This window comes from Lepidothrix coronata, unplaced genomic scaffold (assembly GCF_001604755.1).
Source record: "Lepidothrix coronata isolate B3197 unplaced genomic scaffold, Lepidothrix_coronata-1.0 Scaffold141, whole genome shotgun sequence".
Taxonomy (NCBI): Eukaryota; Metazoa; Chordata; class Aves; order Passeriformes; family Pipridae; genus Lepidothrix; species Lepidothrix coronata.
In genome coordinates, this window is record NW_016690321.1 from 189389 (window position 1) to 216386 (window position 26998).

Here is a 26998-nt window from a genome sequence, read left to right on the forward strand (position 1 = left end):
AAAAAAAACAAACTAAAAATGTAAGACAACCTGTGGTAGCCCAGATTAAATAAGCAGTGTGTCTTCTCTAGCAGTCACTAGGTATTTAGGAAAGAAGTATAAGAAACAGAGGAAACAAGCTATACCCCAGTTCTCCTGCTCACCTCCAATCAGCCTGCTGTTTAGGACACTTCTGATGCAGAGGTAACATCTATGCTGCTGCATCCAACAGTCTCCAAAGGAAATATGCTGAATAGATGTGCCCAAACCCTTCATGGATTGTTTTCCACCAACACTCTGTGGCAGAGTTCCATTATTCCTAGATGCCTACGTGGAAAAGCTTGTTTATTTTAAACCTGTTGCCTAACCAGTTTATCAGGTGCCATTAGTTTTTGTGATATGGAACTGCATGAATGTTATTTCTCTGTTGACATTCTCCATACCATTTGTGATTCCCTTTCAGGAATCTCTTCTTCAAGATTAGCAATCTATGTTTCCCCAGAAACTATCTCCTACTTCTGATCATTGTTGATGTCCTTTCTTCTCTTACTAATGTGTCTTTATGCTCTTCAAAGTAGTAACCAGAAGCACTCACAACTTTCAAACTTTCAACAGACCATGAAGTACACAGAAGCATAATCATGTTCTTTGTTTCTTCTGTACTCATTCCTAACATTTCTCTTTGGCTTTTTGACCTCAACAGAGCCTTGAGAGAGTGTTTTCAGCAGCCTATCCTCAATGTATCCAAGAATCTCTTTCTCTGCTAGCAGCAGCTGATTTAGAGCCATTCAGTATATCTGTACAGCTAGACTGTTTTCTTCCTAGTGGAATTGCCTCGCATTTGCCGCCACTGAATTTCATCTGCCTGGGAGTGTCCAGCCACTCAGAGTCAGGAGATTTTCTGCAACCCTTTGCAGTCAGCCTTATACTGCCTCTCTGGAATAATTGTGGGACACAAGTAAACTGTTAACTTGCTGTTAGTGTTCCTCTCCAGACTGTAACAAGTGTGTTGAATAGCAATAGTGCTAGCACAAAGCCTTGTGAGGTCCTTCTGATGAGCTCTTTGTCGAGACTGACCATTTGAAGTGCTCGGGTTGACGCTTGTTTTTTTACTTATGATCCCATTTACAGAGCTCTCCACAGCCAGAGCTCGCCTTTGAGACTGGTCCAGTGCAAAGGACTGCCTGGCACCAGCCCTTATAGAAGCAGTGTGCTCAGACAACAGGTATGTGAGGACAGTCTTTGTGATAACTAGACTTAGTTGCTTTAATGACCTGGACCTTAAATACAGCAAATACAGGAATGCAAGAAACTGAACACAGATGCTTGCTGGTTTCTATGGTTTTGAGTTCCAGGGGATCTGAAGGCTGCATAGGGAAAACAGTTACTGCACAGGAAAGATTGGGGTATCCACAGCAGTGGAGGATAGGGTGCAGATCTGCACCATCCCACTGCAACTCCTCACCTCCATTGAGTTGAAACATTCCTGATGTGTCCCTTCTCTTGCCAGTGATGGCAAGCCAGGTTGCCTTGGGCAAGTTTCCATCAGCTGCGAACAAGTCTGTACACAGAAGGATCCTCCTTGAGCCATCTACAAAGAGTAGGATGGATCAGAAACACACCAGTGGGCCAAGTGTGGGCAAAGCACACCCTCCACTCTCCTCTGCCAAACCACAGCCTCTCTGAACGAGGATGTCACCCTGCTATCCTATTTGGATTCACCCCAGCTCCTCCATATTCTGCCCCTCAGAATACCCCAGCCTAGATTATGAACTGCAAAATAGGTCTTCTGCTCCTGAACTGGAGCTGTCAATAACTGCATGGTCATGTGCCCCATGGTTTCAGGTGCCACACTGTCTCCAAGGCGAGAGGGGCCACCTTGGGGGAAAGCAAATAGGAAAGTATCCCAGGCATGAAAATGCCTCTGTGGTTCTCGAGCCAGGAATTTGTCTCACACCCATCCCCTCCCTCTATTCCGCCACACTGCTTGGTGCAGCTGCAATGGCAGCAGCAACACCGGGCAAGTTTAGTCACTCCAGCACCTGAGTATCGATTACACCTGCAGGTGGAAAACAAGCCATCAAAAACAAGGTGTCAGCTTTGCCAGAGGATTCTCCTTGACTCCCAGTTTTGGGCCTTATGCCAGTCCTCATCCTGCTGTACTTCAACATTGCAGCTCTTCCCATGACAGTCTGGCAGGTGTTTATTCAGGCAGAGGCATTTCACTTCACGTCTTCAGCTTTCATGGAAGGAAGAGAATTTCCAGAGCTGCTTTCTCAAGTAGCACTGAGCAACCTAACACTGCTGACAGCGAGGACAGGCAGAAAACAGCAGCTTCTTTGTGTTTGGGTCAAGCCCTCCCATTGCTTGTTTCTGCCTGCTGACATTTCCCTAGATGGCAAAAGGATTTTTAAATTACAGTGACAAGCTGGCCTTTCTTGTATTAAGAACTCAGCTCTACAAGTAGCTCATGGTATGCAGCAACAGCCTGCCTTCAGAGATTGCTCTCCTGAGAGGAGAACCCCCCACAAATCTCCAGTGAGTCAGAGCCTCTCAGCTTGGCAAGTCTTTCCAGGCGTTTTGGGAGGGACAGTGCACACCCAGTGCCCCATGTTGGTGAGCAGCATCAGCTGCTGCTGGGACAAAGTGGGATGGAGAACAGTTAGTTGCCACTTGTATGAATATTGGGCGTGATCAGTTTCCAGCAAAGAGAAAGGCTGAGAATTCATGTCTCCCATGCAACCACATATCTTGCTCCCCAAAAAGGGGACAGCAGAGACAACAGTAAAACCCCTGTGAGAGATGAAGATGCACATCGGCTACCAAAGACTTTGCAGCTTCCATTTGTCATTGCTGTTTCCATCCTGCTTTCACTCTGCAATCACTTGTTTTGGTGGCTGTGACATGCAGACGTCTCTGCTAACTTTCAGAGCTCCACCATGCCCACTCTTTGCCCCATGGCATGCATATCACCTCTGCATTAAGCCATGAAGGTAACAGCACTGGATTGAAACAAGTGGATAGGAGGCAGCACAAGGAATCTCCACAAGCAGCAGTGCAGCTCATAAGCATTCATTTACAGATCAGAGCTGGTTTGCCCTGACACACTACTGCTTCTGACTCACAGTAAGCCCATCCTTGCTGTGACATTTGGAGAGTTTAAAAGACACTATCTTCCTTCCCTCTGCCCTGACCACTTTTCTTATAGAGAAAAGGACTCCATGGCCAGCCAGCTGGAGCTGTGGTGATCTGGTGGGAATAGCTGTTCTCCATGTGGTTCACAAGTCAGAAGGGCCTCTTTCGCCATCATCTGTAGAAAACATCACCAGTTTAAGGAGCATAACCATCTGTAACAGATGTAATTCAAGTACCACATAGGATTTCCTAACATGTGGCTCACTGCCTCTTTAGCTACAATAATAGAAATAGGACATTGGAGTGGGCCAAACACCTGCCTGCACATTGCTCATCCCAACACACACATTGAGCAGCACTGTGAAGGGGATCAGACCCTGCACTTAGAAGGCTTTTGCCCTGTTCTTCTGGAAGTCATAGAATCACAGAATATTCTGAGTTGGAAGGGGCCCACAAGGATCACTGAGTCCAACTCTTAAGTAAATGGCCCTGGTGGTATTAGCACCATGCATATAACCAACTGAGCTAATCTCAGGATGATGATGATGGTGCCCCTTGCTCCTCTGTGTTTCACTTGACCCAGTAAACTCATCATTCATACTGAACCTGGCCACTACAAAGCTATTGTTGCAGGTTATTCAGCCTCTGCCTCATTTTGCTCACTTTCATCCTCTAGTCCAATTTGGGCAATTATTTTAAAGTAGACTCATTCTCTTGCATATCACAAGAGATGTAGCATTTGTTCTCAGCAAGGCAGTACCTAGAGTTTTGGGGCAACTCTTAAGCTTCAGTCCAAGGTTCCAAATCCACATTTCTTCAATGCACCTCCAAGAGTCCTTATTCTTCACTTGTAAGCTCTCTTTACCAATCTGCCATGTTCCTTGCTTCAATTCGTTAATTCTCACTTTTTGTCATATATCTTAGAGGGATGGAAGTGCTCAGACTACCTATCAAATTCAAGCAATCATTTTGTGATATTGAGACGTTCTGCTGACGTTTTGTTCACACTCACAAAGCATCATCCTTTATAGGTACACCTGAAATCAAAAAGCCCATCTACGTAATCACCCTATCCAATCACCCTCAGAGCCTGGCAATGTGGTGAGTGCTCCCTTTATCCCCTCTCTTGCTAGCTCATGTCTTCCCACATATTCCCAGCATGGAGCTGCACAGTGGCATGATGCCTCTGACTTTGACTGGTATGAAGGTATCACAGACCATCCAGGCAATTCCTCAGTCCCACAACACCGTTGTGACTACACTAGAGTGATCCCTTGCCATAGCATTTAAGGGAAATCCTCTCAGCAATGAAAACCTTTAGCTTTCACTGTCACTACCTCTGATATGGCATCTCTGAGGGTGAAACATGGCTCTGAGATTTGTAGATGTGAGAGGGACATCAGCATCTGAAGACCTCTAAATGACATGGTCTGCTAGGTGCTGTACCACAGTGCAAGCTCTTCTCCAGCTCTCCATCTGCTGTCTCTGTTAAGTTCCTTCCAGCTATATTTCTCTTGCAAGTTCCAGAGGCTCAAACTCTCTGAATAGCTAACTTTGAGTTTATTTTCCCCTAGATAATAGGCTTGCATTTTTCCAGTTTGAATCTCGTGCTATTATTTCCTGCCCATATCCTGCCTCAAGCATGAGGGAGCCATGCAAGTGGTGACTGTACATTACAAAAGGAGAAGGAATGGAGTCAAGAAAATTTTTGTGCTTATGAATGCATAAGGTACAGACAGGGAGTGGGTGTGTACAAAGGGAAGCAAAGTATAACTTATGTTCCTTCTCAAAAGTCCAATGGAGAGCTGGCAAGAAGCAGGGAGCAAGGACGGAGAGAGAGAGCTTAGTTAAATGTTCAGTCTTTGTGCTGAAGTAAGAGGTCTTCCCCCTCACAAATCCTCTCTTTACCACCAGCTTCTCAACATGATGTCACTGCTTCAATCCCTGATTCAAAATCAGAAAGACTGCTATGAAGTCGATGCAAGGCGTTCCAGTTCTGTCCTGCTGCAAATAAACTCAGAAGCTGGTCCATAGTGTGACACAAGTGGATGTTTCCTCTTTTAGAAGGGAACCACTGCTCTGCAGTCACAGGAGTCATTTCCCCCTCCGTCAGGGAATGGAAAAGCAAACCGAGAGATTGTCCCCTCCCTCTGCCATGCAACAGCAACAGGAAGGAGAGCCTCCTGCCAGCACTTGGTTCAGGAACTTGGAGCTTGAAGTTGTTATCCTTACTGGCTGCATCACCCATGACGTTCAGCCCTTTCTGTCCTGCCCTGACCTTGTCAATGTCCAGCCCGTCTTTCCATCTCAGCTACATTTCCCTTTTTTATTTCTCCTACCTCCTCACTATGCACTGAGCTTGGTGCTTTTCCTGCTCCCACTAACCCTTCCCCCCACCGGGAGACCAGTATGGACACCACTAGCAAGCCTTCCCTGGGCTTTTCTTTCCATTAAGTTGCAAAAGAGATCTGCCTGTTTGGTTTGTTAATATGGCGAGTCCCTGCCATCTAGCTTCCTAGGCTAGCACTCTCCCTGCATATCTGTAGACCTTGTGACACTACAACGTTACTTAAATAAATGCATCCTGAAATTCAAAAAATGCAAGATATTGCAAAGAGTGAGAAGCAAGTATGAAGTCTTCATGCCCCTTCCAAGCCTTACCTCTGGCTGGAGAAGGAGATCCTACAACTTTCTCAGGACACCAACATATGGTCTAAGAAGAAAGTCCAGCAAGCCTTGAGTAGAACACATGTAAATAGCTCATAGGAGCAGCAGTTAAATAGAAGTCCCATTGTCAAGCCTCAACCACAGCGCAAATGGCCCCGCCCTTGCCTTGGCCTCTTCGCCAAGGTTGGTTTCTACAGCCAATAACAAAATTGCTGTCCAGGATGCAGGATGGTCAAGCAGCTAATTCGCTTTGTCAGCACTGAATGAAAGGAGAACAGTAAGACGCTGTCAACCTATGCCAGTTCTTGGTGCTTTTAGGAGAGTTGTTGTTCCACTAACATGGTAAAACCTGTTGGTGAAGCAATCGGGACTGTGTACTGCATGGTACAACAGTCACAGAAGACAAAGAAGCAGGAGCAGGAGAAAGCAATAAAGAAAACCTCTTTGGTTGCCAGAATGGAAGAGAGAGATCTTCATGCACAGGTGGAGAATACCAACAACCACTACTCCTTTGATGTGGAATGGGAGAGGTTCTTGTGGAAAGTGACAGCTCAGATGGGTCTGCCAGGGCAGAGGTACCATTTGCACATTAGAAGCAAATGCCTTCAGCTGGGCTGTTTCCAATGGAAAAAAGGAAGAGACTGAGATAGAGCCTAAAGACAAAATGAGATAGGGACTGCAGTTCCCTTGCTTTTATAAAACCAGGGGAAGACCACTTAATTTCAGGTGGCTCTCATCTCACCACACCTTCTTTTACACCAGAGCACAGAAAAAAGTTAAATTTTCCCAGGTTCAGGTCTCTGGAGTACCAGCCAGCTCATGCTCCCTCCTCTATGTGTTCAGAACCTCAGCCTAAGGATCACATTCAGCCCATTCAACACCACCTGGGAAGGCAAGGCACCTCTGGGCTTCCTGACCCACTAAGAACTAGCTCAAACCCCTTCGCCGGTTACACATCAATTGCCATTGAACAAGTCTGGGAGAATCTTCTGCAGAGACCATAACGTGATTGCCAGACAGTGTGAGATGCCAGTCCCCTCACTACACAGGAGAATCTTATCTCCCTTTCTAAGATAAAAACAAAGTGTATGGTCCTTTCCACATGGGAGGACAAAAGTAAATTCCAATCACTATGAAATTATGATAGAAATTGTCTCCTTATCTCATGCCCATATTAATTTTTTTATTCCTGTTAAGGAACAAGGGAATTTTTGGGTCTTCCCAGCTGTGATAAGTGGGATGTGGGGAATGCATTCTGACACAGATCTCACTCATAATGCTAAAGTTCTGGAAGGAACTACTGCAGTTCTTGCCCGTTAAAGCTTTGTGACAAACAATTCCTGCAAAAATACTATAAATCCAGAGCATTTTCAATTCAATACCTATCATGCACTTTCAAAAGATCAGTCAGTCTGGCAATCCTGAGAGATTTTGGAAAAATCAGATGTAGACATTTCAGTAGGTTTTTTTCTTCATACAGTTTACCAAAGTACTTAGGACAGAGATCATCCCTGACATCTAAAAAAAAACCAGAGAGAAAACAACAACACAAGTCAAAAACTAAACTCTGCACAGGAAGAGTTATATCTGTTCAGTGTTGACTGTAATCCACACTTTTCTTGTACCATTGAGTTTGTACAGTCAGCTGCCCCAAGTACTGGACATCTAGCAGTCCTTGGAGGGACAGGAACATGACAAGACACATTAGAGAAATTATCAAATCCATAAAGGTGGGACTTCCTATATCTCTTTCCTCAAAACTGAGTGAAGCTATAAATAAGGGAACTACCACCCTTTCCTCTCCAGTGCAGACATTTGAAATGCTCACATTTGAAACCCTGCCCAGTCAGGTGTGACAAATGCAGTTTATCATATGGCTCTGAGATATAGCCTATGTCTCTGCAAATTATTGTATCCCATGGATAGCCCCACAATACACACACAAACACATCAATTACACCACTACAGAGCAGTATGAAACTTGCTGGTTTCTATTTCTTTAAACCCACACATTAGCTCAGGCTCAACTGCACCTTCTCCATGTCATGACAGGCACAGAAGTAGCTAACATCATGGACCACATCACTTCCATTTGTCCTGCAACCAGCCAGCAAGATAATGCACAGAATAAATAGCAGGCATTAGAGAGAGGAAGTATCTTTAGGTAGAAAGACATGCTATTTAGGCTGAGAGGTGCTTACCATGCAATGTGTATTTGCAGATAATTAGCCAGAAAAGCATATCCAAATAGCATGTAGCTAAATTCCTGTTGAAAGCATTCCAGAGAGCATGAGAAGTCAGCTACGGATCTTTCCTAAGCACAGATTCTTGCATCTGCAGAAAGTGCAGAGAGGCCATGGTCTATTTCTTCTGGCACCTCCACTCTCCAGAAACAATCTGTTCTAGATGCTTCCAGCCAAGCCTGACCATGCCTCCCCCACTCCTAACTCCACACCCCATGTCCCAGTTATTATTGTCCATTCCTCCTTTGATCTGGGTTTGCTCTGGTCTTGCGAATGCTTAATGTTTGTCTTATCTAATGTCACTGTGGATGCTCATCTTGTTAGCCAAGGGCTACTGTTCACAGACAGTAGTAATGTCTGCAAATGTGCGGAGTATGGCAAAAAAAGCAGACTTATGGCAGCTGCAAGCTGCTTATTTGGAAGGAACTTTAGCAAAGGCATGGCACGCGTGGGAAAGCTTCACCCTCTCATTGACTGTGAAAATGCTAACCCAGATTCTCACAGTTTAAATTCTCATGGCTTTGACCTGACCATCTCCTATTAGCAGACTGCAGGCATTCAGAAAAACCTGTGAAATGAGTGGTGCTTAGGTCAAGGGACACCATGGATTGTGATTTGGGGATTTGAGGCACTTCAACCTTAGTATGTCAAACCTGCAGCATGCTTTACACTTTCGATTTCATGATGAGACTTTTTATGTCATAGGTTTTCTATTGCAACCTGCCTTGTGGAAACCACACACCCTAAAGGGAGAAGTTGCTGCAGACACACAGAAAGAGCAGCCTCTTCTCTAGATGAGTAAATAGAGCTGGTTCTCAGCCACACACACATAAAGACTTATTGGGCTAACCCTCCATAAACAGACAAACAGCTACAGAAAACCTGACAAATCTTATCAACTTGACACTTTCTCCTACCTTTACCTGTTGGCAGGAAGTTCACTCCCTTCTACTCTTTCTCTGTATCCAGATGCAAGGTGAAAATATCCTGAAGAGCTACCAATCTGCTCAGTGGAAGCTGAGCTCTCCCCTGATCTCATTGTTCCTTGACATTAGGGGGGTACCATCTCTTGCTTAAACCATCGTCTTGTTGACATGCAGCATTGCTTCCAAACAGGAGCATCTATCCACACCTTTATTCACTGGACACATGCTGTTACCTCCTGTCATACCTGGCTTGACAGGTCTAACAACAGGGATGAAACCAATTGTTGGCAGGGTACCAGTGCTTTTCCAGGGCCATGGCCACAGCCTATGTGACCTGTCTGGTTACTTTTCTTTACTCTCCTGGCTGGGTACCAACACTTCCAGATGGAGAGCTGGGAAGCAGTGCTCCTGTGGGCAAGCTGACGCTGCAGAACACCGCTGCCTTCCTGCAAAGCCTCTGATATTGGCAATTGCCTGTCACAACCTCCCAGGCTAGAAAGCAGTTTGTACAAAACTAGTTTGCTCTCTCTGGACAAAAAATAACGCGCTGCCAGTTACAGCTCACTTCATACCCAGCCTCTTAGGGGGCTCCACCCCCTCCACGGGGGCTCCACTCCGCATGTGAGTGTCTTTTTGATGTAGGTGTCTTGGCTGCTGGGTCTCAGATAGCAATTCTGTGACTGTGCAGGCAGCTGCTCTCTGGCAGGTGGGCAGTCACTTGGGAAGAGGTCTGCGGCAGAGACACAGCTGAACTCTGTTCCACAGAGTTTGCTTTGAGATGCTGTAATCTAGTATTTTGTGTAGGGCTCCAAATAACTGTGCTGGGGGAACAGAGGAGAGCAAATGGATGGTGCAGCTCAATGGGAATGCCAGCTCCTTCTTCAGGGTAAGCAAATAAACTTTCCTTTCCCTGGTTATTGTATTCATGTATATCACCAAGAAGCACATTCTAATCCATAGGTATTAAACCCAGTTAGGCTTATTCTATCCTTGAGGAAAAAAGACCCTATGTTTATTTTCCATCACTGGAAAATTTCCCACAGGATTGTCTTTGTCCACCATATGTGTCATCTTTGCTGCTGTTTTATCCGTAGCTCTGTTTATAAGCAGGTTGCTATAGTCTAAAATTAGACCAGACACATATCAATAACACCAGACATAAGGAATAATCTGAAAAACAGCAAGATCTTTTTTAATCTGTGTAGATTTCAAAGAGCACCAGCTTCGTCTTTCAAATAAAGGCAATCCAATGTCATCTTCATTAAAATGGGAAAGGCCTTTGCCAGGTATTTTTTTTTGTATCTGCTTATCTCTTGCTGGGCCTCTGCAAAGACACGGTTGATTCATTGCTGTAGCAAACCACCAACTCTATCACAATATGGATCACATTTTAACACGGGTGCTTTCTGACAAACTTCTTCCCCTTTCATCCATATCTCAAGCATATCCCCACTCAATCTTGCCTGTAGCATCTACAAGACAACTCCACCAGCCAATTCTCTGCAAATGTAAAGGATCTATTTTTAGAAGTCTTGAAGATGACAAGAAATGCTGACCTCAGAAAACTGTGAATAACAAGCTCTTTATTTCTCCTTCCTTGCCTGCTCTCTCTCTGTGGAAGCAAACTACCAGCATCTGGCCAACTTATTCCAGAATCACCACAAGGCCAGAGCCGCATTTTGAGCATCTCTGCTCCTTGATATATTCCTGAAAGTCTTGTCCATGTCAACCCCACAGATCTGATTTGAAACCCCCCATGCTGCCAACCTCAGTGACTTCTCTCCATAGAGCACAGGGAGGGGATGCGGTGACTCACCCAGCCTCATGATCCCCCCTGCCAACCCACTGTTTGTTTGAGTGATTGTATTGTTGAAGTCCTGTTGCCACATTTGTAACTATACATTTTTTTTTTTATGACAACCAGAAGTTCGGTTTTATAAACAGATGTTGTTGTGGGCCTCTCTTACTCAGCTGGATCAGCGTCAGTAGTTTTTCCAGGCTGTGGTCTCTGTACTGCACACTGAGTCAGACGCAGCCCTGTACAGATTTCTTTGAATCGCTGGTTTCCTCCCAGAGACTCTTGACTCGCTGCCAACAAAGCAGGGCGTAGCTCATTAATTTTATTTTTTTTTCCTTCTCTTTAAAGGCACACTGATTCATAGTAACTCCTTTAAAACAGAAAAGACACCACCCTCCCACACCACCAGAGGAAACTTAAACCACCACCAGGTCACTCCCCTTCACTCCAGCTCCGCACTCCAGGACATCGGCAGTGCAACCCAGCGCTCTCCTTCTTCCACAGGTGCCAGCACCGGCCCCAGCCCACACGGTAAGAGCTGCTCGAAAATCCTCACCAGCTTGCCTCTCTCACTGGCTGTTCCCCATTCCCAGCAGCACCAGTCTGCTTTTCTCTTCTGCTCCTTCACTTCTCTTCACTCTGGCACTCGAGCCGGCTATGGGACACACCTTAATTTTCATATTTTCCTTTGAAATCCAGCTGCGTTACGGAGCAAAGGGATACTGCAGGGCTCTCTGGTTGCAACCCCAGGGCACTGGCAGCAGCAGTGTTATTTTCACCTCCCAGGCACATGCAGCCAGGGTGCAGACACAGGGTGCCCAACCTGGGCCAGCCCCGGCTCAGGTGCTGTTGTGTGCTTTTGGAATAGCGTTGTTTACAAATGTGGGAAAATGCCTGCTTGGAATTAGGGCTGCTGGCTCAGTTTTTCTGGCTTTCACATGTTTCTGCTTGTCTCTCTCTCCTCTATCATTAGTTTGCCAAGCTCTAATTAAAAACAATAGCGATCATTCCAAGTGAAGACTGAGAGGCCCCAAAGGTGCAGACTTTGGGGTACAGTGGAGACAGTCTCTTTTTCTGTGGGGGTCCCGACTCCTGAGGCTGAAGCCAAGCCCCGGTTTTTATGAAAAGCCACGTGATGGGTAGAAATGCATGCTGCGCCTTCCTTGGCAGCACAGACCCTGGAGTGGGGAGCACTGCGAGGCGAAGTGAGGGAGCGGGTGGAGTTGCTAAGAGCACCATGGGCTGCATGGTAGGGTGGTGTGTTGAGGGGGTAGAGGCACTGATGGGAAGTGTAAGATTGCAGAGACTGGCAATTTTGCCTCTTCACCTGCCTTTTTCCACACAACCACCCCCTCCTTTTTCCCTCCACTCCTTCACCAGTTCTCTCATTTCATGTATCTGCTATGGTTTGCATCCTGCGGTCAAATCTGAACTATTTTTGAGGTCTGAGAAAGAGAGTGCAGCAGAGCCAGTTTGTTGGCACCACACTTTGGTTCCTGTTGCAGGAACCCAGCCCACTCCTGCACAGTTTGAAAGAAACTGAAACAGTATTTAGCCCAATAGGGCCAGGAATGGGTGGGGCTCAGGCTGGAGCTGTGCAGTTACTACATCAATGACCAAGAAGCTGAGTTGACCTAACTTTGTGGCAGAGGGATGGATTTCGTGAATTTCGAAGTCCCCTCTGGCCCTATTGCGTGTGGCTCAGTCATGCAGCAGTGCCTCCTGACTGAGAAACAGATCTGTTTGAATGGTGGGAAAACTGACTGAAGCAGTGTTTCCAGGGCAGTCTGCAAACAGAATGGAGAGAATTTTCAGAAGTTGTCGGTTAATACAATTGACAATTAAATAATTTTTGGAAAAAAAAAATTAAAAATGCTGTGGTCATAGAACAACTTTCAGTCAGAAGCTTTGAATTCCTCAAGTCACCTCTGAGAGCAGAGTTGCCCAGGAACTGCCCACTTGACATTTCTGTATGGAGTGGGATTCCTTTCTGAGCAAACACACAAAAGGGAGCTGGACATGAAAAGTGTGAAAACTTGGAGCCCATTAGCTATTGTTCCTGTGATAACAGGGGTTTAATGCCTCCACCCAGTCCACCTGAGATAGTGAGGCCTTAAAGGCAGTTTATTTCTATTTGCTCCCTTGGGGATTAGCATAGGAAAAGGATGAAAACTGAGGTATCTTACTAACACTGCAGTGCCTGGAAGGACACACTGAAATGTAGCTCCTTCATGCGAGGCCCTGCACACTCATCTAAGGAATTCCTCTCAGTAGGCTTCTGTGGAAGTTCCCCCCAGCTGTGACTAACCATCCAAACACATGACACAAAGTCTGAGCCATTCATCCCAGCTACCCTTGTGAACAGGGCATCTCCACTGGGCACATGCCATCCCGAGATAGACATCTGAGAGCTACAGAGCAGAGCCACACCCAAGGATACAATAATGGAGGAGTGACTTGGGATCTTGTGGAGAAGCACCAAGTTTTGGAGTGCGTGCCTCAGCTGCAGGGTTGTTAGTGCTTCCCTGGTGCTACCCTGCTGAGGACAGAGATCCCTGGGCTTGGAAAACCAGCCCTTCTGGTCTAGCTGGTGGTCTTTCAATTCTGTAGTGTGGGAGCATGCAGGAATTACTGTTTGGTGGTCTGGGGTGGAGCACAAATTGTATTTTGAAACAGTTCTGGGAGATATGCTGGTAATAGCCAGTGTGGTTTTGGTAAAATACCCACCTCGGGGCCTTGCTTATAATGAAACAAGGGAGATTTGCTGCAAACACTAATCCTTCTCTATATTCATCACCCTTCCAGCCACAAGGCTCACACATTGCACTCAGCCTGTGCCTGCTTGAGTTTCCTCAAAGCAAGCAACAGCAGGAGGGTGGTGGGCTACAGCCTGCTTCCATAGCCCTGCCCACTCCCATGGGGCTTCACAGGCTCCATCAACCCCAGGTGGCAGCCGTGACGCCCCTTCCATGGCACGTTTCCACTTGCTTACCCCCCCCAGTTCACTGTGGCTGCTGGATAGGTGCTCTCTTCACTACGTGCTACACAGATGGCAAAGGGGGAGGCACCTGATACTGGGCTAGGATTCACCCTCAGATGCTCAAGTGCCCCATAAGACAAGAACTAGCACTATGAGACCCCTTTGATCTCAAGAGGCTTCTGTGCCTGTACCCTTCAGTAAGGAAATGATAGCACTGCCACCCAACACAATATAAGGTAGGCTGCAGAGCATGGCACTCCTAATTTTTTTCCATCCTTCTGTTTTCCTACAAAAAAACATAATGAGAAATAACTAAAAGATGAGATTCCTTTACCCTTCCTTCAAGGCAGGGAGAAGTAATAGGCCTGGAGTTAATATTTTACTCCCCTGAAAAGGAGGGCAAAGAAGGAGATTTTTCATCTTCCCATCTGAAGATGGATACTTAATAGTTCACGGGTCTTTTCTCCTGAGGCAATACCATGTTCACAGAAAAGGAGGCTCTTCTCCATGGCCCTGCCAGGAGTGATAACTAAATCATAGCCACAAGTGCTGTAACAGTGGCCCCGAACAAATATTTTGAAGCACCATCTCAAATGTGCCTGTATTGATCCTCTGTCAAGGCCGGTCCACGCCCAATCATCCCACAGCATGACAGTGGGTCTAGCAGCAATTCTCCCATATAAACTGCTCAGAGGGAAATCTAGAGTGCCTCTTAAACTGCTTTCTGCCATTACACTGTGGGGAGAGCAGCAAAACAGCACATCTCGGGGCTGCCATCTGGAGTATGATTTCTTCAAACTACTGGGAGAGTTTTGGGAATTACCTCCTTATTTAGCATAGCTGGTCAATGAGCAAAGGAAACTGTAGCCAAATTTGCACCGTCCTTCTCCTGAACTGTTTTCAACAGGGCAGAGAGTATATGGGGACTGCTCTTTTAGTAAGACCAAATATAGCCCATGCCTTGTCATGGTAGGGAGGCACAGCTTAGGACAACTGAGCTCCAGAACCCACATTGCCCAAGGGAGTGACCATTTTGCCAGGTTCATAATTAAGATCTATCCCCTTTACCCTGCAAACCAGTCTCTAACACAGGCATGGGCAGACACCCATGACAAGAGCCCAGGGACAGATCCTGGGCTAGGTCATCCCCAATCATGCAGAGAAGTGCACTGAACTATGGAGTGGCTGACAACAGGTGAACAGTGACTCACGCGGAAGGCTTAGCTCTTGCGATGTCAGGCCACCTGGCAATATGTTTGTGTTAGAGGAAATCCAGGGTGAGGGCCTTTGCTGTCCTTTTGCCCTCACAGGGCAGAGTCTGCTCAAGGAGGGGAATTGTGAAAGCAGATGCCATGACTGGGTCCAATGTCCACATTTTTCTCATTTCAAGAAGACATCTCCCCTTTTTTTGGCCCCAGAAGGGCTCTGGGAAGGATAGTGAGAGCCATGGGAGCAAGAGGGGAGAGCTATAAAATGCTCGGAGCTGGGAGCAGGCTTGGTCAAAGGATTGCTGAAGACCAGCTCCAAGAACACGGACCACTGCTGAAGGAAAGCTTGGGCAGCTGGGCCAACCTGCCTACTAGCCAGCCTCCAATGGCTGTAACCTGGCCAGCGTGGTGTACCCTAAATAGGGGAGTTCTTGATGTCTTGTGGAAAGCCATTTCCACATATAACATGAACAAGCTTATACCATTCTCCCAGCCCATACTGATTGCAGGTGTAAGGAGCCTTCTGAGAGCCAGATGAGGTATTTTACATCACAGCCATCACAACCACCTTCATCCCACCCTGCACAGAGCACTGACCAGCTCCAAACTGCACAGCATCCTCTTGTGTCTGCTTTATACACATGCTTCCCCCGTCCATTGTTTGTGCACTGAGGTTGAAAGAGGGAACTACCACACAATTTTGCATTTTAATCCTGCACAGTCTTTTCCAAGCTGGCTTGCAGGAATAAAGGCATCCTGGAAGCAGACTGACCCAAAAGCTCAGACTCTTTAGATGCCTGAGTTACATTGATCTCAGTGTCTCATAGGCTGTACTGGCATGTTCAGAGGTTTTGCAGCTTTGAGAGAGAGACTCTATCTGGTAAGGAATGGCTTCTTTTTCAGAGTTAACCCTCTCTTGGAAAAAAAGGGAAGATCTAGACAAAACTGTATATGTAAATCACAGGATTGCAGTTTTAATCCAAAACTGCAGCCAAAAACACAGCTAATGTGGGCTTCACGGACCTTCCACCTCTATGTAAGGGCTGTTGCAAGGAGGAAGTCCCACCAGAAATGATCTGTGTACTTTTGCTCACACCACACTATCACTTGAACTTTTCTTTCAAACCTGTCGGTTGGTTTCTCCCATGTGGGCGCTGTCAGTGTCAAAGTCGCACAAATAGACAGGTGCACCCCTAAAGAAGCCATTCACAACCACACACATAGGCACACACACACAGAGTTCACAGGGAGCCCACGGGTGCACACTCCCATTCATAGAGGGAGCCACGCAGAGCTGCAGATGCACGCCCCTACACACACAACACATCAACGCCCAGTCAGTCCTCTGAGAAATGTTTCTTGTGTGTCTCGGCATTTTGTCAGAACCCTGCATGTGCCAGCAACTCCTGTGTCTAATTAACCCACCCAGGGACAATCCAGTGCACTAAGGGGTGAGGGTACTCCCCATTGCCCCTCTGGAAGTGCAGCGGAACACTTCTGTGCTTCTGTTAGCACTGGACTCCCCTTTCTCACCCCTCCCTCTTACTCGCTGCCCATCAGTCCCAGCCCTTCCTTGGCGTTCCTAGCGTGAGGAGTGACAGTGTTTTCCTCCAGCAGCAGCTGCTGGCTGCCTGCCAGGCCCCAGGCAGCTATTCCCCTTCCTACTACCAAGCGAGCATTGGAGTTTCAGTTGATGTTGTCACATGGCTGAGTGCTTGAGGGTGGTTTCTTCTGGAGAAAATGCCAATTTCTCACTGTCTGCCCTAGGAGCTCTGATATTTCCCCACTCTCATATGAATCATGAGCATGAGAGCTGGAAAACCCTTGTGTGTCATCTTTTGTGACTCCCCTCTGCATCTCTCAGAGAGTGGATGTTCATTACCAAGGGTGGATCCTTGAGGAATTTGTCAGATCCCACAAGAAATTTTTCACATGCTGGGGCTTCACCACTCACTTGAGAGGGCAACTCCTCTGATCTCTTGGAGACCATACCACCAGGAAACACTTTGTAAGAACCAGACAAAATCTCCCACTTACTTAAGCTTATTTTCATTTGTAGCCCCTCAGGCTGGTCTGTACTTTCCTTTTGGCTGACACTCATCTACTACTTTTACAGCCTTGCTGTACCCCAAGTGGTCATCACAGCCACCACCCATACATACATGAAATCTCACTGCCATAAACCAGAGGCTCCAAAGGTCTCCGTGTGCCCACACACACCTCCTGCCCAACCCCTTCCCCACACATGTGAAATCTCTTTCCAGAGGCACCAGCCTACTCATCCACATGTCTATAAAAAGCATATGACTTGTAAATTGAGTCAGGCTGCTCTGTCAAAACCAGGTTGTCAACAGCAGCGCTGACACACAGTGGTTTGTAGAAGTCTGGAGTCAGCAAGGACTCCAGGTTCGTCTGGATCTGAAGCAAGAAACAGAACAAAGGGAGAAAGCAAAAAGATCTTTCTGTGTTGTTGTTTAAAGTTGTCATGAGCTTTCTAGTAACAATGTGATGTCATGCTACTGGAATATCACAGACATCTTCACATCTTTGCATCCTGCAAAACAACCCTGGGCACAAGGAGGACTGGTGCTCATATCGCACACAATGACAAGGTGTGGAGTTGTAGCAGGGCTAAGATGCAGTGATGGCCTCAGGTCAGTCAAAAGGCAGAATTCTGCAGAAGGTTTTATCCCATGCTGGGGTTTCCCTTACTGGTAGCAACATGGCAGCATTGCTCTTTGTGGGTTGGCTTTGCACTGAGAAATGTACTGGTAACAGAGGTGGCAGTTTGTGGCTGTCTCAAACAGTATCAAACAGTTTTTACTTTCTGTCCATTACTCTCCAGTTTTCTCCTTCCTTTCCAAGTGGCCTTGGTCCTGATTTGAACCACCAGTATTCCTGGTGTGACTCTGTGCCCCCTCAGACAGTGGTCAGGTTCACATACTTTCTCTTGGACCTCCTACTGTCACCATCAGAGACAGCGTACTTGGTTAGACAGACCATTGGTCTGACTTACTACTGCGTTCCTCATATTCTGTAGTGGCAGATAAAAAAGGCAGAATTTCTTTTATGTTAGTTGCTTTCAATCTATGGAGATTTTTGTTGATGTTTTGGCCAAAAGCATTTGCTTTTTCCCCAAAATACCATCTTTCCCTTTTTGAGAAATCTAACATATAAAACTAAAGGGACTTTAGCTGAAAAACTCAGTTTTAGAGGAGTCAGAGGTCACCACGGTGTGCACAGGCAGTGCGATTTAGATGTCCTCTGTTCCCTGGATGCTATAAGCTGCTCTACGCTGTTGGCTGCATTCTCACCCCAGCCAGCATCTCTCACAGCACACCTCACCAAATCACCCTGGGAGTGGCAGTCCCAAGCAGGGACCTCAGTTCAGAGAGGAGAATGGGAATGGAAGGTCAATGAGCTACATCCCTCAGGAACACTTCAGGTGTGAAATATTTCAGATTTACTTGAGAGTGCCCTGATTCTTAACCCCAAACAACCCCATCATTCCTGCAGAAATATCGTGTACACTCCCCCTCTACTCCCTTCACTGCAGTGCCCTTTCTGTCAGAAGCAAAGGACTTCTACCTAATCTGGCCTACACTCTTGAGTAGCCCATTCCCTGTATTTGAGAAACTATATCGTTGGCCTTTATCATATCTCCAAGTGGCACTTCTCATTCCATCCTGATGCTTTGTGAAGCAGCAAACCAAGGGCAAGGACTCTCTTCTCTGTATTGCCCTCCAAATAGAAGGATCCAAAGCACTTAAGTAGACAGAGGGGCGATATGGGTGGCACCAATTTGCCTGCATGAGGAGACTTTGTCTTAATTTTTAATTGATAGTGCCGGCCTGCTTGAACTTGAATTAGGGGGCACCAGAGCTGTGTGTTGTTCCCTGGTATGTGTACTCCTGCATGGTCAGAGAAATAGTCTACACAACTAAGAGTCTGTCATGCTTATCTGTAGGCATTTTTGTACTGAAGGCTGCTAGGATGATTATTATTCGTGGTTACTGTTGGTGTGGCTTGTTATTTCTCTTCATCCTTCATCCAGTGGAAAGGAAACTCAGCCCGCTGTCATCAGTGCAAGGTCTTCTCTTGACTCATGCAGGCTGTTCAGCAGGTGCATGACCTTCACACCTTCTTCCCCACCAGCCTGTCCTACCTCCTACCTGTTATATCTCACCCCTTTTTTTTATTGGCTTAGTTGGTGTCTCTCTTCTGGAAGATGCATGAGGAGGACTCACAAACTGTTTGCTTGACTGGTTCTTGAGAAGCAGTCCTAAAACTGACAGTGTCCTGAGCACTTAACCTTGTAGGGTTAAATAATTGTGGGTTTTGAGAGCTTTGGGGTGAGTCAGTGGAAAAACTGGCAGCTCTAGGAAGGCTAAAACTGACTCATAGCCCAAGAAGAGCCTGAGGAACTCCAAATGCAGCTGCAGTTTAGGTAGGGGAATGGAAGAAAAGGCATTTGCATGCAATTTTGTCCTATTGCTCCAGCAATGTGACCCCACCCTGTAGCGGAGAGAGATGTCTCACACTTAACAAATGGAAACCGTATTCCTGTCAGTCCCTGATGCTCTGCCAGCTTCTCTGTCTAATGGGAGGAAAAGTCCACGCCATAGCATCAGAGACAGAGATGACTCTATTTCACTGCCGTTTGTTCACCCCCAGCTCCTTTGGGATTGTTCTCTCGTGTTTTATTTAGCAGGCAGAGAGAGATGAAGAAAGGGCAAAGCAAATGAATAGAGAGGGAGGCTTGTGCTTTAACTCACAAAGAATCAAAACTAAGCTGTGAGCACATATCCCTTGGGGGAGTTTGCATTTGATAGCGTGTGTATTCAGGGAGAGGTGCTGACGTTCTCAGGAAATAGGTGCACTGAAAGCACCTGAACTAACAGTGCTCTCCTGCAGTGCTAGAACAGGCAGAAAAAGCAAAGGGAATAAAGGATTTCATTTTTTTCATAGAGTATTGGTCAAAGTCTTGGGTGTGGGGTTTTTTGTTGTTTTTTTTTTTTTTTTTTACTTTGTAAAGTAACATTTATCTCTCCTTTTCATTTTTGAATGCAAACAAAAAATGCATTTAAAAAGACTGTTCTAGTCCTTTAGGGTGTCATGTAAGTAGGTTTTTAATCTTTCAAGTAGAGAGCTTTGTTTGAAGATCCTAAAAAATAATCAGGAAAAAACCCCTGCTGAATGAGTTTTTAAGAAGGCCGTAGCAAAAATTCATCTAAGAAAGAAGAAGAAAAGTTTAGCTACTGTTAAGTAAAGGCAAATTTCAGAGCAGGCAAATTTGCCACAGTTTGGTGAATGCATACCAATACCCTGTGGTGGAAAGAGCAGTTGTGACAGCTTGTGTGAGAACCGAGGTAATCAAAAATGAATAAGAAGTAGTCAAAAGGATGAAGATTTGACTCAAGTCTGCTGCAGATATGTCACTTAGTCATGGCAACAGCAATAGTTTCTTAGTTAAAGGTACAGTGGTGGTATCTGTACCAGTTGCCATCCAGCATTTTGAAACCCTCGTTCCTTTTGCAGTCAAATGGAAAGAAGGGGTTTAACTCTTAGGTCAGGGATGTTCATGTGGTAGCTTGCATATTGTATTGAGAACCTGAATTTTAACAGTGCTGAACTCATAAATGACTGTCACTACAGTCAGAGAGGAACTCCTAAGAAGGCTGCGCTTTCTCCAAGATCGTCACTAAGGGAGGTACTGTCACAAGAGAGGGCACAGTGACCAGGCCATCCAGGCAAATCAAGCTTTAGAGCATGAAGTTTGCTAGGACACCCCAAAGCAGACAAGCAAGCCTGGTCCATGTTCAGCAAGCCAGGACTAAACAGCCCCAGAGAGTTCTCCCAGGTGAAGGAAACCTCACAGAAGACAAGTTTTGCCAAGGAGATAGGACCAGTAACTAAACCTAATGTGTTTTACTAAGGACTGACCTTGTTTGGGTGGGAGGAATGACCTACCAGAGCTGGTTCCTTGAGATCTTGAACTCAAGGAATTCCTCATGGTCATCAGCTAATGCTGAACTGGTTGAAGTGCCATTGAGAAGCCTGCCTACCAACTGTGGTTTGGGAAACTGTATCCAAAGCAGTGCAAGGAATAGCTGCAGCACTTTACAGGAATACACTTCCACTCATGGTCACACTGAAAGGAAAGACAGGAGTGGAGAAGGTGGAGTCATCAAGTAAAAAAAGACACATGAATGGGATTTTGCAAAGCTTTTTGTCACAGTTTGTGTGAAAGACATCATAAAGTACAATTGTGTTGTTACACGACAGTGTTACCACACCCTGCACAAATGGTGATGGCATCAAACCTTGCCTGAGTCACCTGGACCAAAATAACTTGACAGTTAACATTAATCACATGCTTGATATTGCTTTTCAGTACCAGCACTACCAAAGGAAATAGCAACACAGCCCTGTGAAACTTTCTAGGAAGTTTACTGGGCACAGAGTGGACCCAGTAAGTTCTTCTGCCTGAAATATACTCACTTGCTTCGTGTGAATTGTCTGCACTCATTCTCATGGCTTAGATTTGTTCCTTGTATTTTGCTTTTTCAGGTGAGAAGTCAGCAGCCTTGACAAACAGTGTCATGCAAGCTTTCTAAAGTACATTCTCCTCTCTTTCTAATCACATGTTCATCAATGACAGGAAATGTTACAAAAAATAAAAGCTTGCAGGGTACAGAGGCAAAAAATAACCAAAACAAACCAAAGAGGAATTTGCATTACAAGAGAATCTTATTGCAGTAATAAAGTGATCTGCATGCCTCAAGTTTTAAAAGGGAAACAGGCAGTTTTCATTGCAAACCTAAGCATCTTCCTCAGCTCCAGAAAACTTCAGTGGCATTTCTCTTCTGCTTCCTCTCCTCTTCACACAATAGAGTAGGGGCTACCCCCCAGTTTACTCTCCACCACTGCTCAACACCCAATGCACCCAGGAACACATAGTCCTCCACTCCATGCCACCTGTCCTTGTCCCAGACCATCTGGAGGAGGCTGTGACACCAGAGGGGAACAGGAAGAGAAAAAACCTTCCTGACCTCTGTGAATGGCATGGGCAAAAACTCCTCTTCCTAGAGTGTAGACCTGGAGTATGGCATTTTTTACTTTACGTTAACAACATCAATATACCTATAAAAATATGCTATTTTTAAAATGCCCCCAAGCTATCTACCCCTGTTCTACACCTCCTCCCAAACTAGTTCCTTAGTCTCCAGGCTTTATTTAACCTCTTGAGCAGATTTTGACAAAGATTTTAGTGATGGGTTTTTTTGTGCTTCCATCTTTCCAGAAAGGACTTAAGATCAACATGGTTTTTGCATGTAAATAAATGCTATTCTTTGACTAAGCCCTTCCCTTCACCTCCTCCCTCTGTTCTTGTTCTCCAGATCTCTCTGTATCAGTGACACCACCTAGAAGGGACTCAAGATGTTGGTGCTACTGGCTGGTATCTTTGTGGTTCACATTGCCACTGTCATCATGCTCTTTGTCTCCACCATTGCCAACGTAAGTAGACTGCCCTGGGTGAGATCTGCAGCAGCAGCAGCCAGCCCTTGATATGGCTGGCAGGTGGACTGGAGGGTGGGTCCTCAGGAATGTGGGTGATGAACATCTGCTCACAGTCACGAGGAGAGATGAAACAGTGATGGGTGCGCTCAGAGAGCAGGAAGGCAGACAGGGTGGTACAAGATGCAACCTCTTTCTGTGATCTTCCCAAATCCCAGAACCAGCAGCACCTCAACACCCTTCACCACAGAGAATGCAAGTCGGAGCTGGGGAGATCAGCAGATGACAGCTCTGATGCGTTGTCGATCCCCCCAGCTGGTGACCAGGCTGTTGTCCAGTGGGGTGCATCCCAAGCCAAGGGGGGCAGCCGGGCCAGGACCACCTGGCTGCTGGGGAAATCCAGGCCGAGGGGGACCCCTGGCAGCAGGAGGAGGGGGAGGCACTGCCGGGGTCCCCCCTGCCCCCACCGGCCATCGGAGAGGATTTCAGGGTCCCCTCGCACCCGCCTGGACAGCTCGCTTAGCCCACCGTGCCCTCCCGCCGCCTCGCATGGGGAGAGGGCAAGGATGACCCGGGAAACTTCCCCACATGATTGAACAAACTTCCTGGTGTTTTGCCTGGACCAAACACCTCCTGGCTCTGGAAGCCAGCACTGTCTCTCACCAGTCTGGTTGCTCATCGCAATCGACACATGCTGACATTTTCAGGCACTTTGGCTACTCATGCTCACTGTATGGTTTAGTCTGGCAGAAGAGCAGGAAAGCCTTCCTTCCCCTTGATGCAAGTGTTCTATCCTATTTCAGGTTTGGATGGTGAGTTCCTCCAGCTTTGGAACGATCTCAACAGGACTCTGGTTGCTGTGCAATAAGACCTGCAATCAGCTTTCAGTTAAGAGCGGTGATGAGAGTAAGTTACATCTGCATTTCCATCAGGGTGGTGAATTGCAGGACCTTGGTGCACAACACCAAGACTGAGTCCTGACCTTCTCCAATCTATTCCCTGTGTTTTGACAGCTTCCCTCAAAGTCGTGCAAGCCTTTATGATCCTCTCGATCATTTTCTCCGTCGTGGCGCTCGTCCTGTTCATTATCCAGCTGTTCACTCTGGAAAAAGGCAAACGCTTCTACATGACTGGAGCTGTCATGCTGGTTTGCTGTAAGTATGCACATGCACACCTTGCAATGGCCCCATGTGCATCTCATTGCCTCTGCGAACACAAGTAACCACACGTGTTTGCCACACATGGTCTTCAGGGGACATTGTCAGCCAGCTAAATGTTTCCAGTGGCCCGATTTTGTTACAAAACAAAGCACTGAGAAATTGGAAAGTGTTGGGTCGGGTTTTGTGGGTTTTTGTTTTTGTTTTTTTTTTTTTTTGCTGTATATAATGAAAATGTTTCAAGATTTTCATTAGGAAATTCCAGTGGGTTTTGCAAAATACCTTTGAAAGACAACAAAAAGGATTCAAGTGTTTTGAGGGGGCAGGGGAATAAACAGTTAGACAGCTACTGCTCATGGGATTCAACACTACCACCAAACTGTCGTCAGATCTTATTACTGATTTCCTCCTAACAAAGGTTTATTCCTCATGGCACCCACTAAACAAGCCCCAAGTGTCTTATGTCATCACATCTGCAAAAGAAATCCTCCAAAAATAAGCCTAATGGGCAGCAGCTCCTCTCTCATACGGCACAAGACATGCATTACAATCTCAGGGGACAACAGTACTTCAGAAGTCTTGCAGCAATGCTGGTTTCAGTGCGTTTTCCAACTCTTCTTTCCTTCTTCCTTCCCACAGGGATGTGCATTCTGATTGCAGTCTCCATTTACACAGCTCGGTTCACAGGCAAGACGCAGTACGTCACAAATCCTCACCATGGCTACTGCTTCATATTGGCCTGGATCTGCTTTTGCTTCAGTTTCATCATCGGCATCCTCTACCTTGTTCTTAGGAAAAAATAAGGCTGATGGGGGTCTAGGGGAGAGGGCTTGCTACTGGGAATTGGGAAGAATTACTCTGCTGAGAGAACTGTTGGGCCAATAGACAGAAACAGCCACCATCATCACCACTGCCACCACCACAGAAAAATCACTAACAAAGCTAGAATCCTGAGAAACTCCTTCACCAAAGAGAGGGAGAAAACCAGCTCCTACTGATCTCGCACTTCTGGGGCTAGAAATCTGCAAGTGACCCAGACAGCTCTTCTGCTTTTCTGCTAAGTCATGTCATACCTTCACAAAGCTTCAAGCTCAGCAGTGATGATTGAAGGGCACCACAAAAACAAAGGCTACATCTTTTTCTCTTCTTAGAGCCCTTCTCACTTACCTTTGAGTTTGCCTTGTGGGTTGGGCAGTGAGGATTATGATCCCTTTATTTGTCCATTGAAACAAATGGAATGGGCTTTTTGTTACATTTATATATATATATATATATATGTGCGCATAGGTGAATGCTAAAGACATTAAATTAGAAGCAACCAGAAGAAATCAGATAAATTTTGTATTAAAATATCTACAAAAATAAGGCAGCAGGCTTTTTTGCTGTTCTGTTTTCTATTTGACATTCCCATGATTCCCAGGAATGGCAAATATACAGGCATTGATGATGGAGAGAGAGAGAGAGACAGAAAGTGTGTGGGTGAAGATACGGGTTTCTAACTACAGAGGATGCAGTTGATCAGTGGTGCACATGCAGGGAGGGAATCGTCTGGGTGTGTGTCTACACGACAATAATCTTCTGTTCAACTCCAGAACATGGTAACAGACTGCAATATCACAGATCTTTACTGAGACAAGTTCTCATCTATAGACAGGGTTTTTTTCCCACATCATCACCTGGTACATGGTATTAATTGAGAAGCCCACCTTGTGACAAAGCTCATCTCAAAAGCAGATAATGGTTAGCAGAGGAAATGTATTCCCTAATGAGAGATTAGAAGAGATGAAGCAGGGCTTGTGAGTTTTGCTCCTTGCTGTACAACCTTAGGCCAGCCACTTAATCTGGTGCTTTTCCATCTGCCAAATTCTTCCATAGAACTAGAGCTACCTCCCAGGGTTGCTGAGAGTTTTTGAGTCCACAATGTAATACAAGGTTCCCATATGAAAGGCTGGCATAGGAAGGTAAGGCATTGGTACTGCCGCAACCCACAATTTTCTGATAGTTTGAAGAATCTCAGTCACAAGAGGCATTTGCAAGGAATGAGGTCAAAATTCCCTGTGACTCCATTCACAGCTAAAAGGTAGAGAGTATAAAAAACCATGTCAGTGCAGATTGTGCATGGATGCTATTTACCTCTCTCTCTCTTTCTGTTACATTTTCTTCTTACGTAGACTTTATCAATTTGGTGGATATATTCTAGTACTGTATGTTGCTGTTTCATTAACAAAGGTTATTTCATATATAGTCATTGTAAATATTTTGAAATGCATATTTTTAACTTTGTGGGTATAAAAATAAAATCTGATTCCCTTTATAAAAAAGAGTTTTGCTGTGGTTTTTTTTCATTAGTGTTTCAGATATTTGTTAACGGAAGCATTTGCTGTTTTCACTGAATCAAAGCCCGCCCCTTTAAGATGATGCAGAACTACCAAGTTCTCTTGCATGTCAGTATATGAGATTTCCTGTTCTGGAGGGAAGGAGGAAGCAGAACAACTCTCAGAGCTCCTTTTTCAGGCTGCCTTTTTCAAACAGACAGTGTGAGCAATGGTATCACTCGGTCTCAGCGCCAGGCTTTGCTCCACACCCAGGAGAGCTAGAAATGTACTTTCTCACTCTGGCAGAATCTCATCTGTCCCAAAGTAAAATCACCAAAGTGTTTGCCTGGGTCTCATGAGTTAGTGTAGCTGTTGCCTCTTGGCATTGTCTGGCCAAACACCTCTGCAGTTTTAGAGCTTGAGCAAAGAGTCCAAAGCCCAAGATACCGGCAGATCTCAGGAAACTTGGGGCACAGTCTTGTGAGCTGTGAGGTGAGGTAAGACCTAGCAGGAATGAGCTATGTAGGCAATTTTTCTTTTTCAATTAATGCACCTCAGGGAGAGCTAAGACATGCTAATTGAAGGCAGAACAGTGACATGAATCCTTAGGAGCTGAAGTTTTACCAGAGAGGGACCTCTTACACTGCAGGGTGTGGAAAGGCTCATGGAGTGTCATGGGTGGACACTTGTCTTGGTCTCAGGAGATCCCAGGAGTCATAAAATCATAGAATATGCTGATTTTGAAGGAAGCCATCAGGATCATCAAGTCCCAACTCCTGGCCCTTCACAGGACACCCCAAGAATCACACCATGGGCCTGAGAGTGATGTCAAAATGTTTCTTGAACTCAGACAGATTTGGTGCTGGGAGCACTGCTTGGTGCTGTGACCACTGAGTCCTGCTGTTCCTCCTGACACTCCTGTAAGTGTAGGGTAACCAAAGACCATTCAGCCACCGAGGAGAAGGCTAACACTGGCAGGTGAGACATGAGCCAGGTACTGAAGTGGGAATACCCAGGGATGCTAGCCAGTGAGCTTTGCAGGAGCACACCCACTGCTAGGCTGATATCCATA

The 26998-nt window shown here is 46.0% G+C and overlaps 1 protein-coding gene across 2 annotated transcripts in view; it reads left to right on the forward strand.

The window, feature by feature from the left end:
* EMP1 (epithelial membrane protein 1) overlaps positions 1-25926 on the forward strand; it is a 28105-nt gene extending 2179 nt beyond the window's left edge. For both annotated transcript variants that reach the window (XM_017827571.1, XM_017827570.1), the window contains exons 2-6: positions 11097-11279; positions 22337-22454; positions 23258-23360; positions 23468-23608; positions 24251-25926. In XM_017827571.1, the coding sequence (XP_017683060.1) occupies positions 22377-22454; positions 23258-23360; positions 23468-23608; positions 24251-24414 (486 nt within the window). In that variant the 5' untranslated portion in view covers positions 11097-11279; positions 22337-22376 and the 3' untranslated portion in view covers positions 24415-25926. The remainder of the gene's footprint in view (positions 1-11096; positions 11280-22336; positions 22455-23257; positions 23361-23467; positions 23609-24250) is intronic.
* Positions 25927-26998: the final 1072 nt, after the last annotated feature.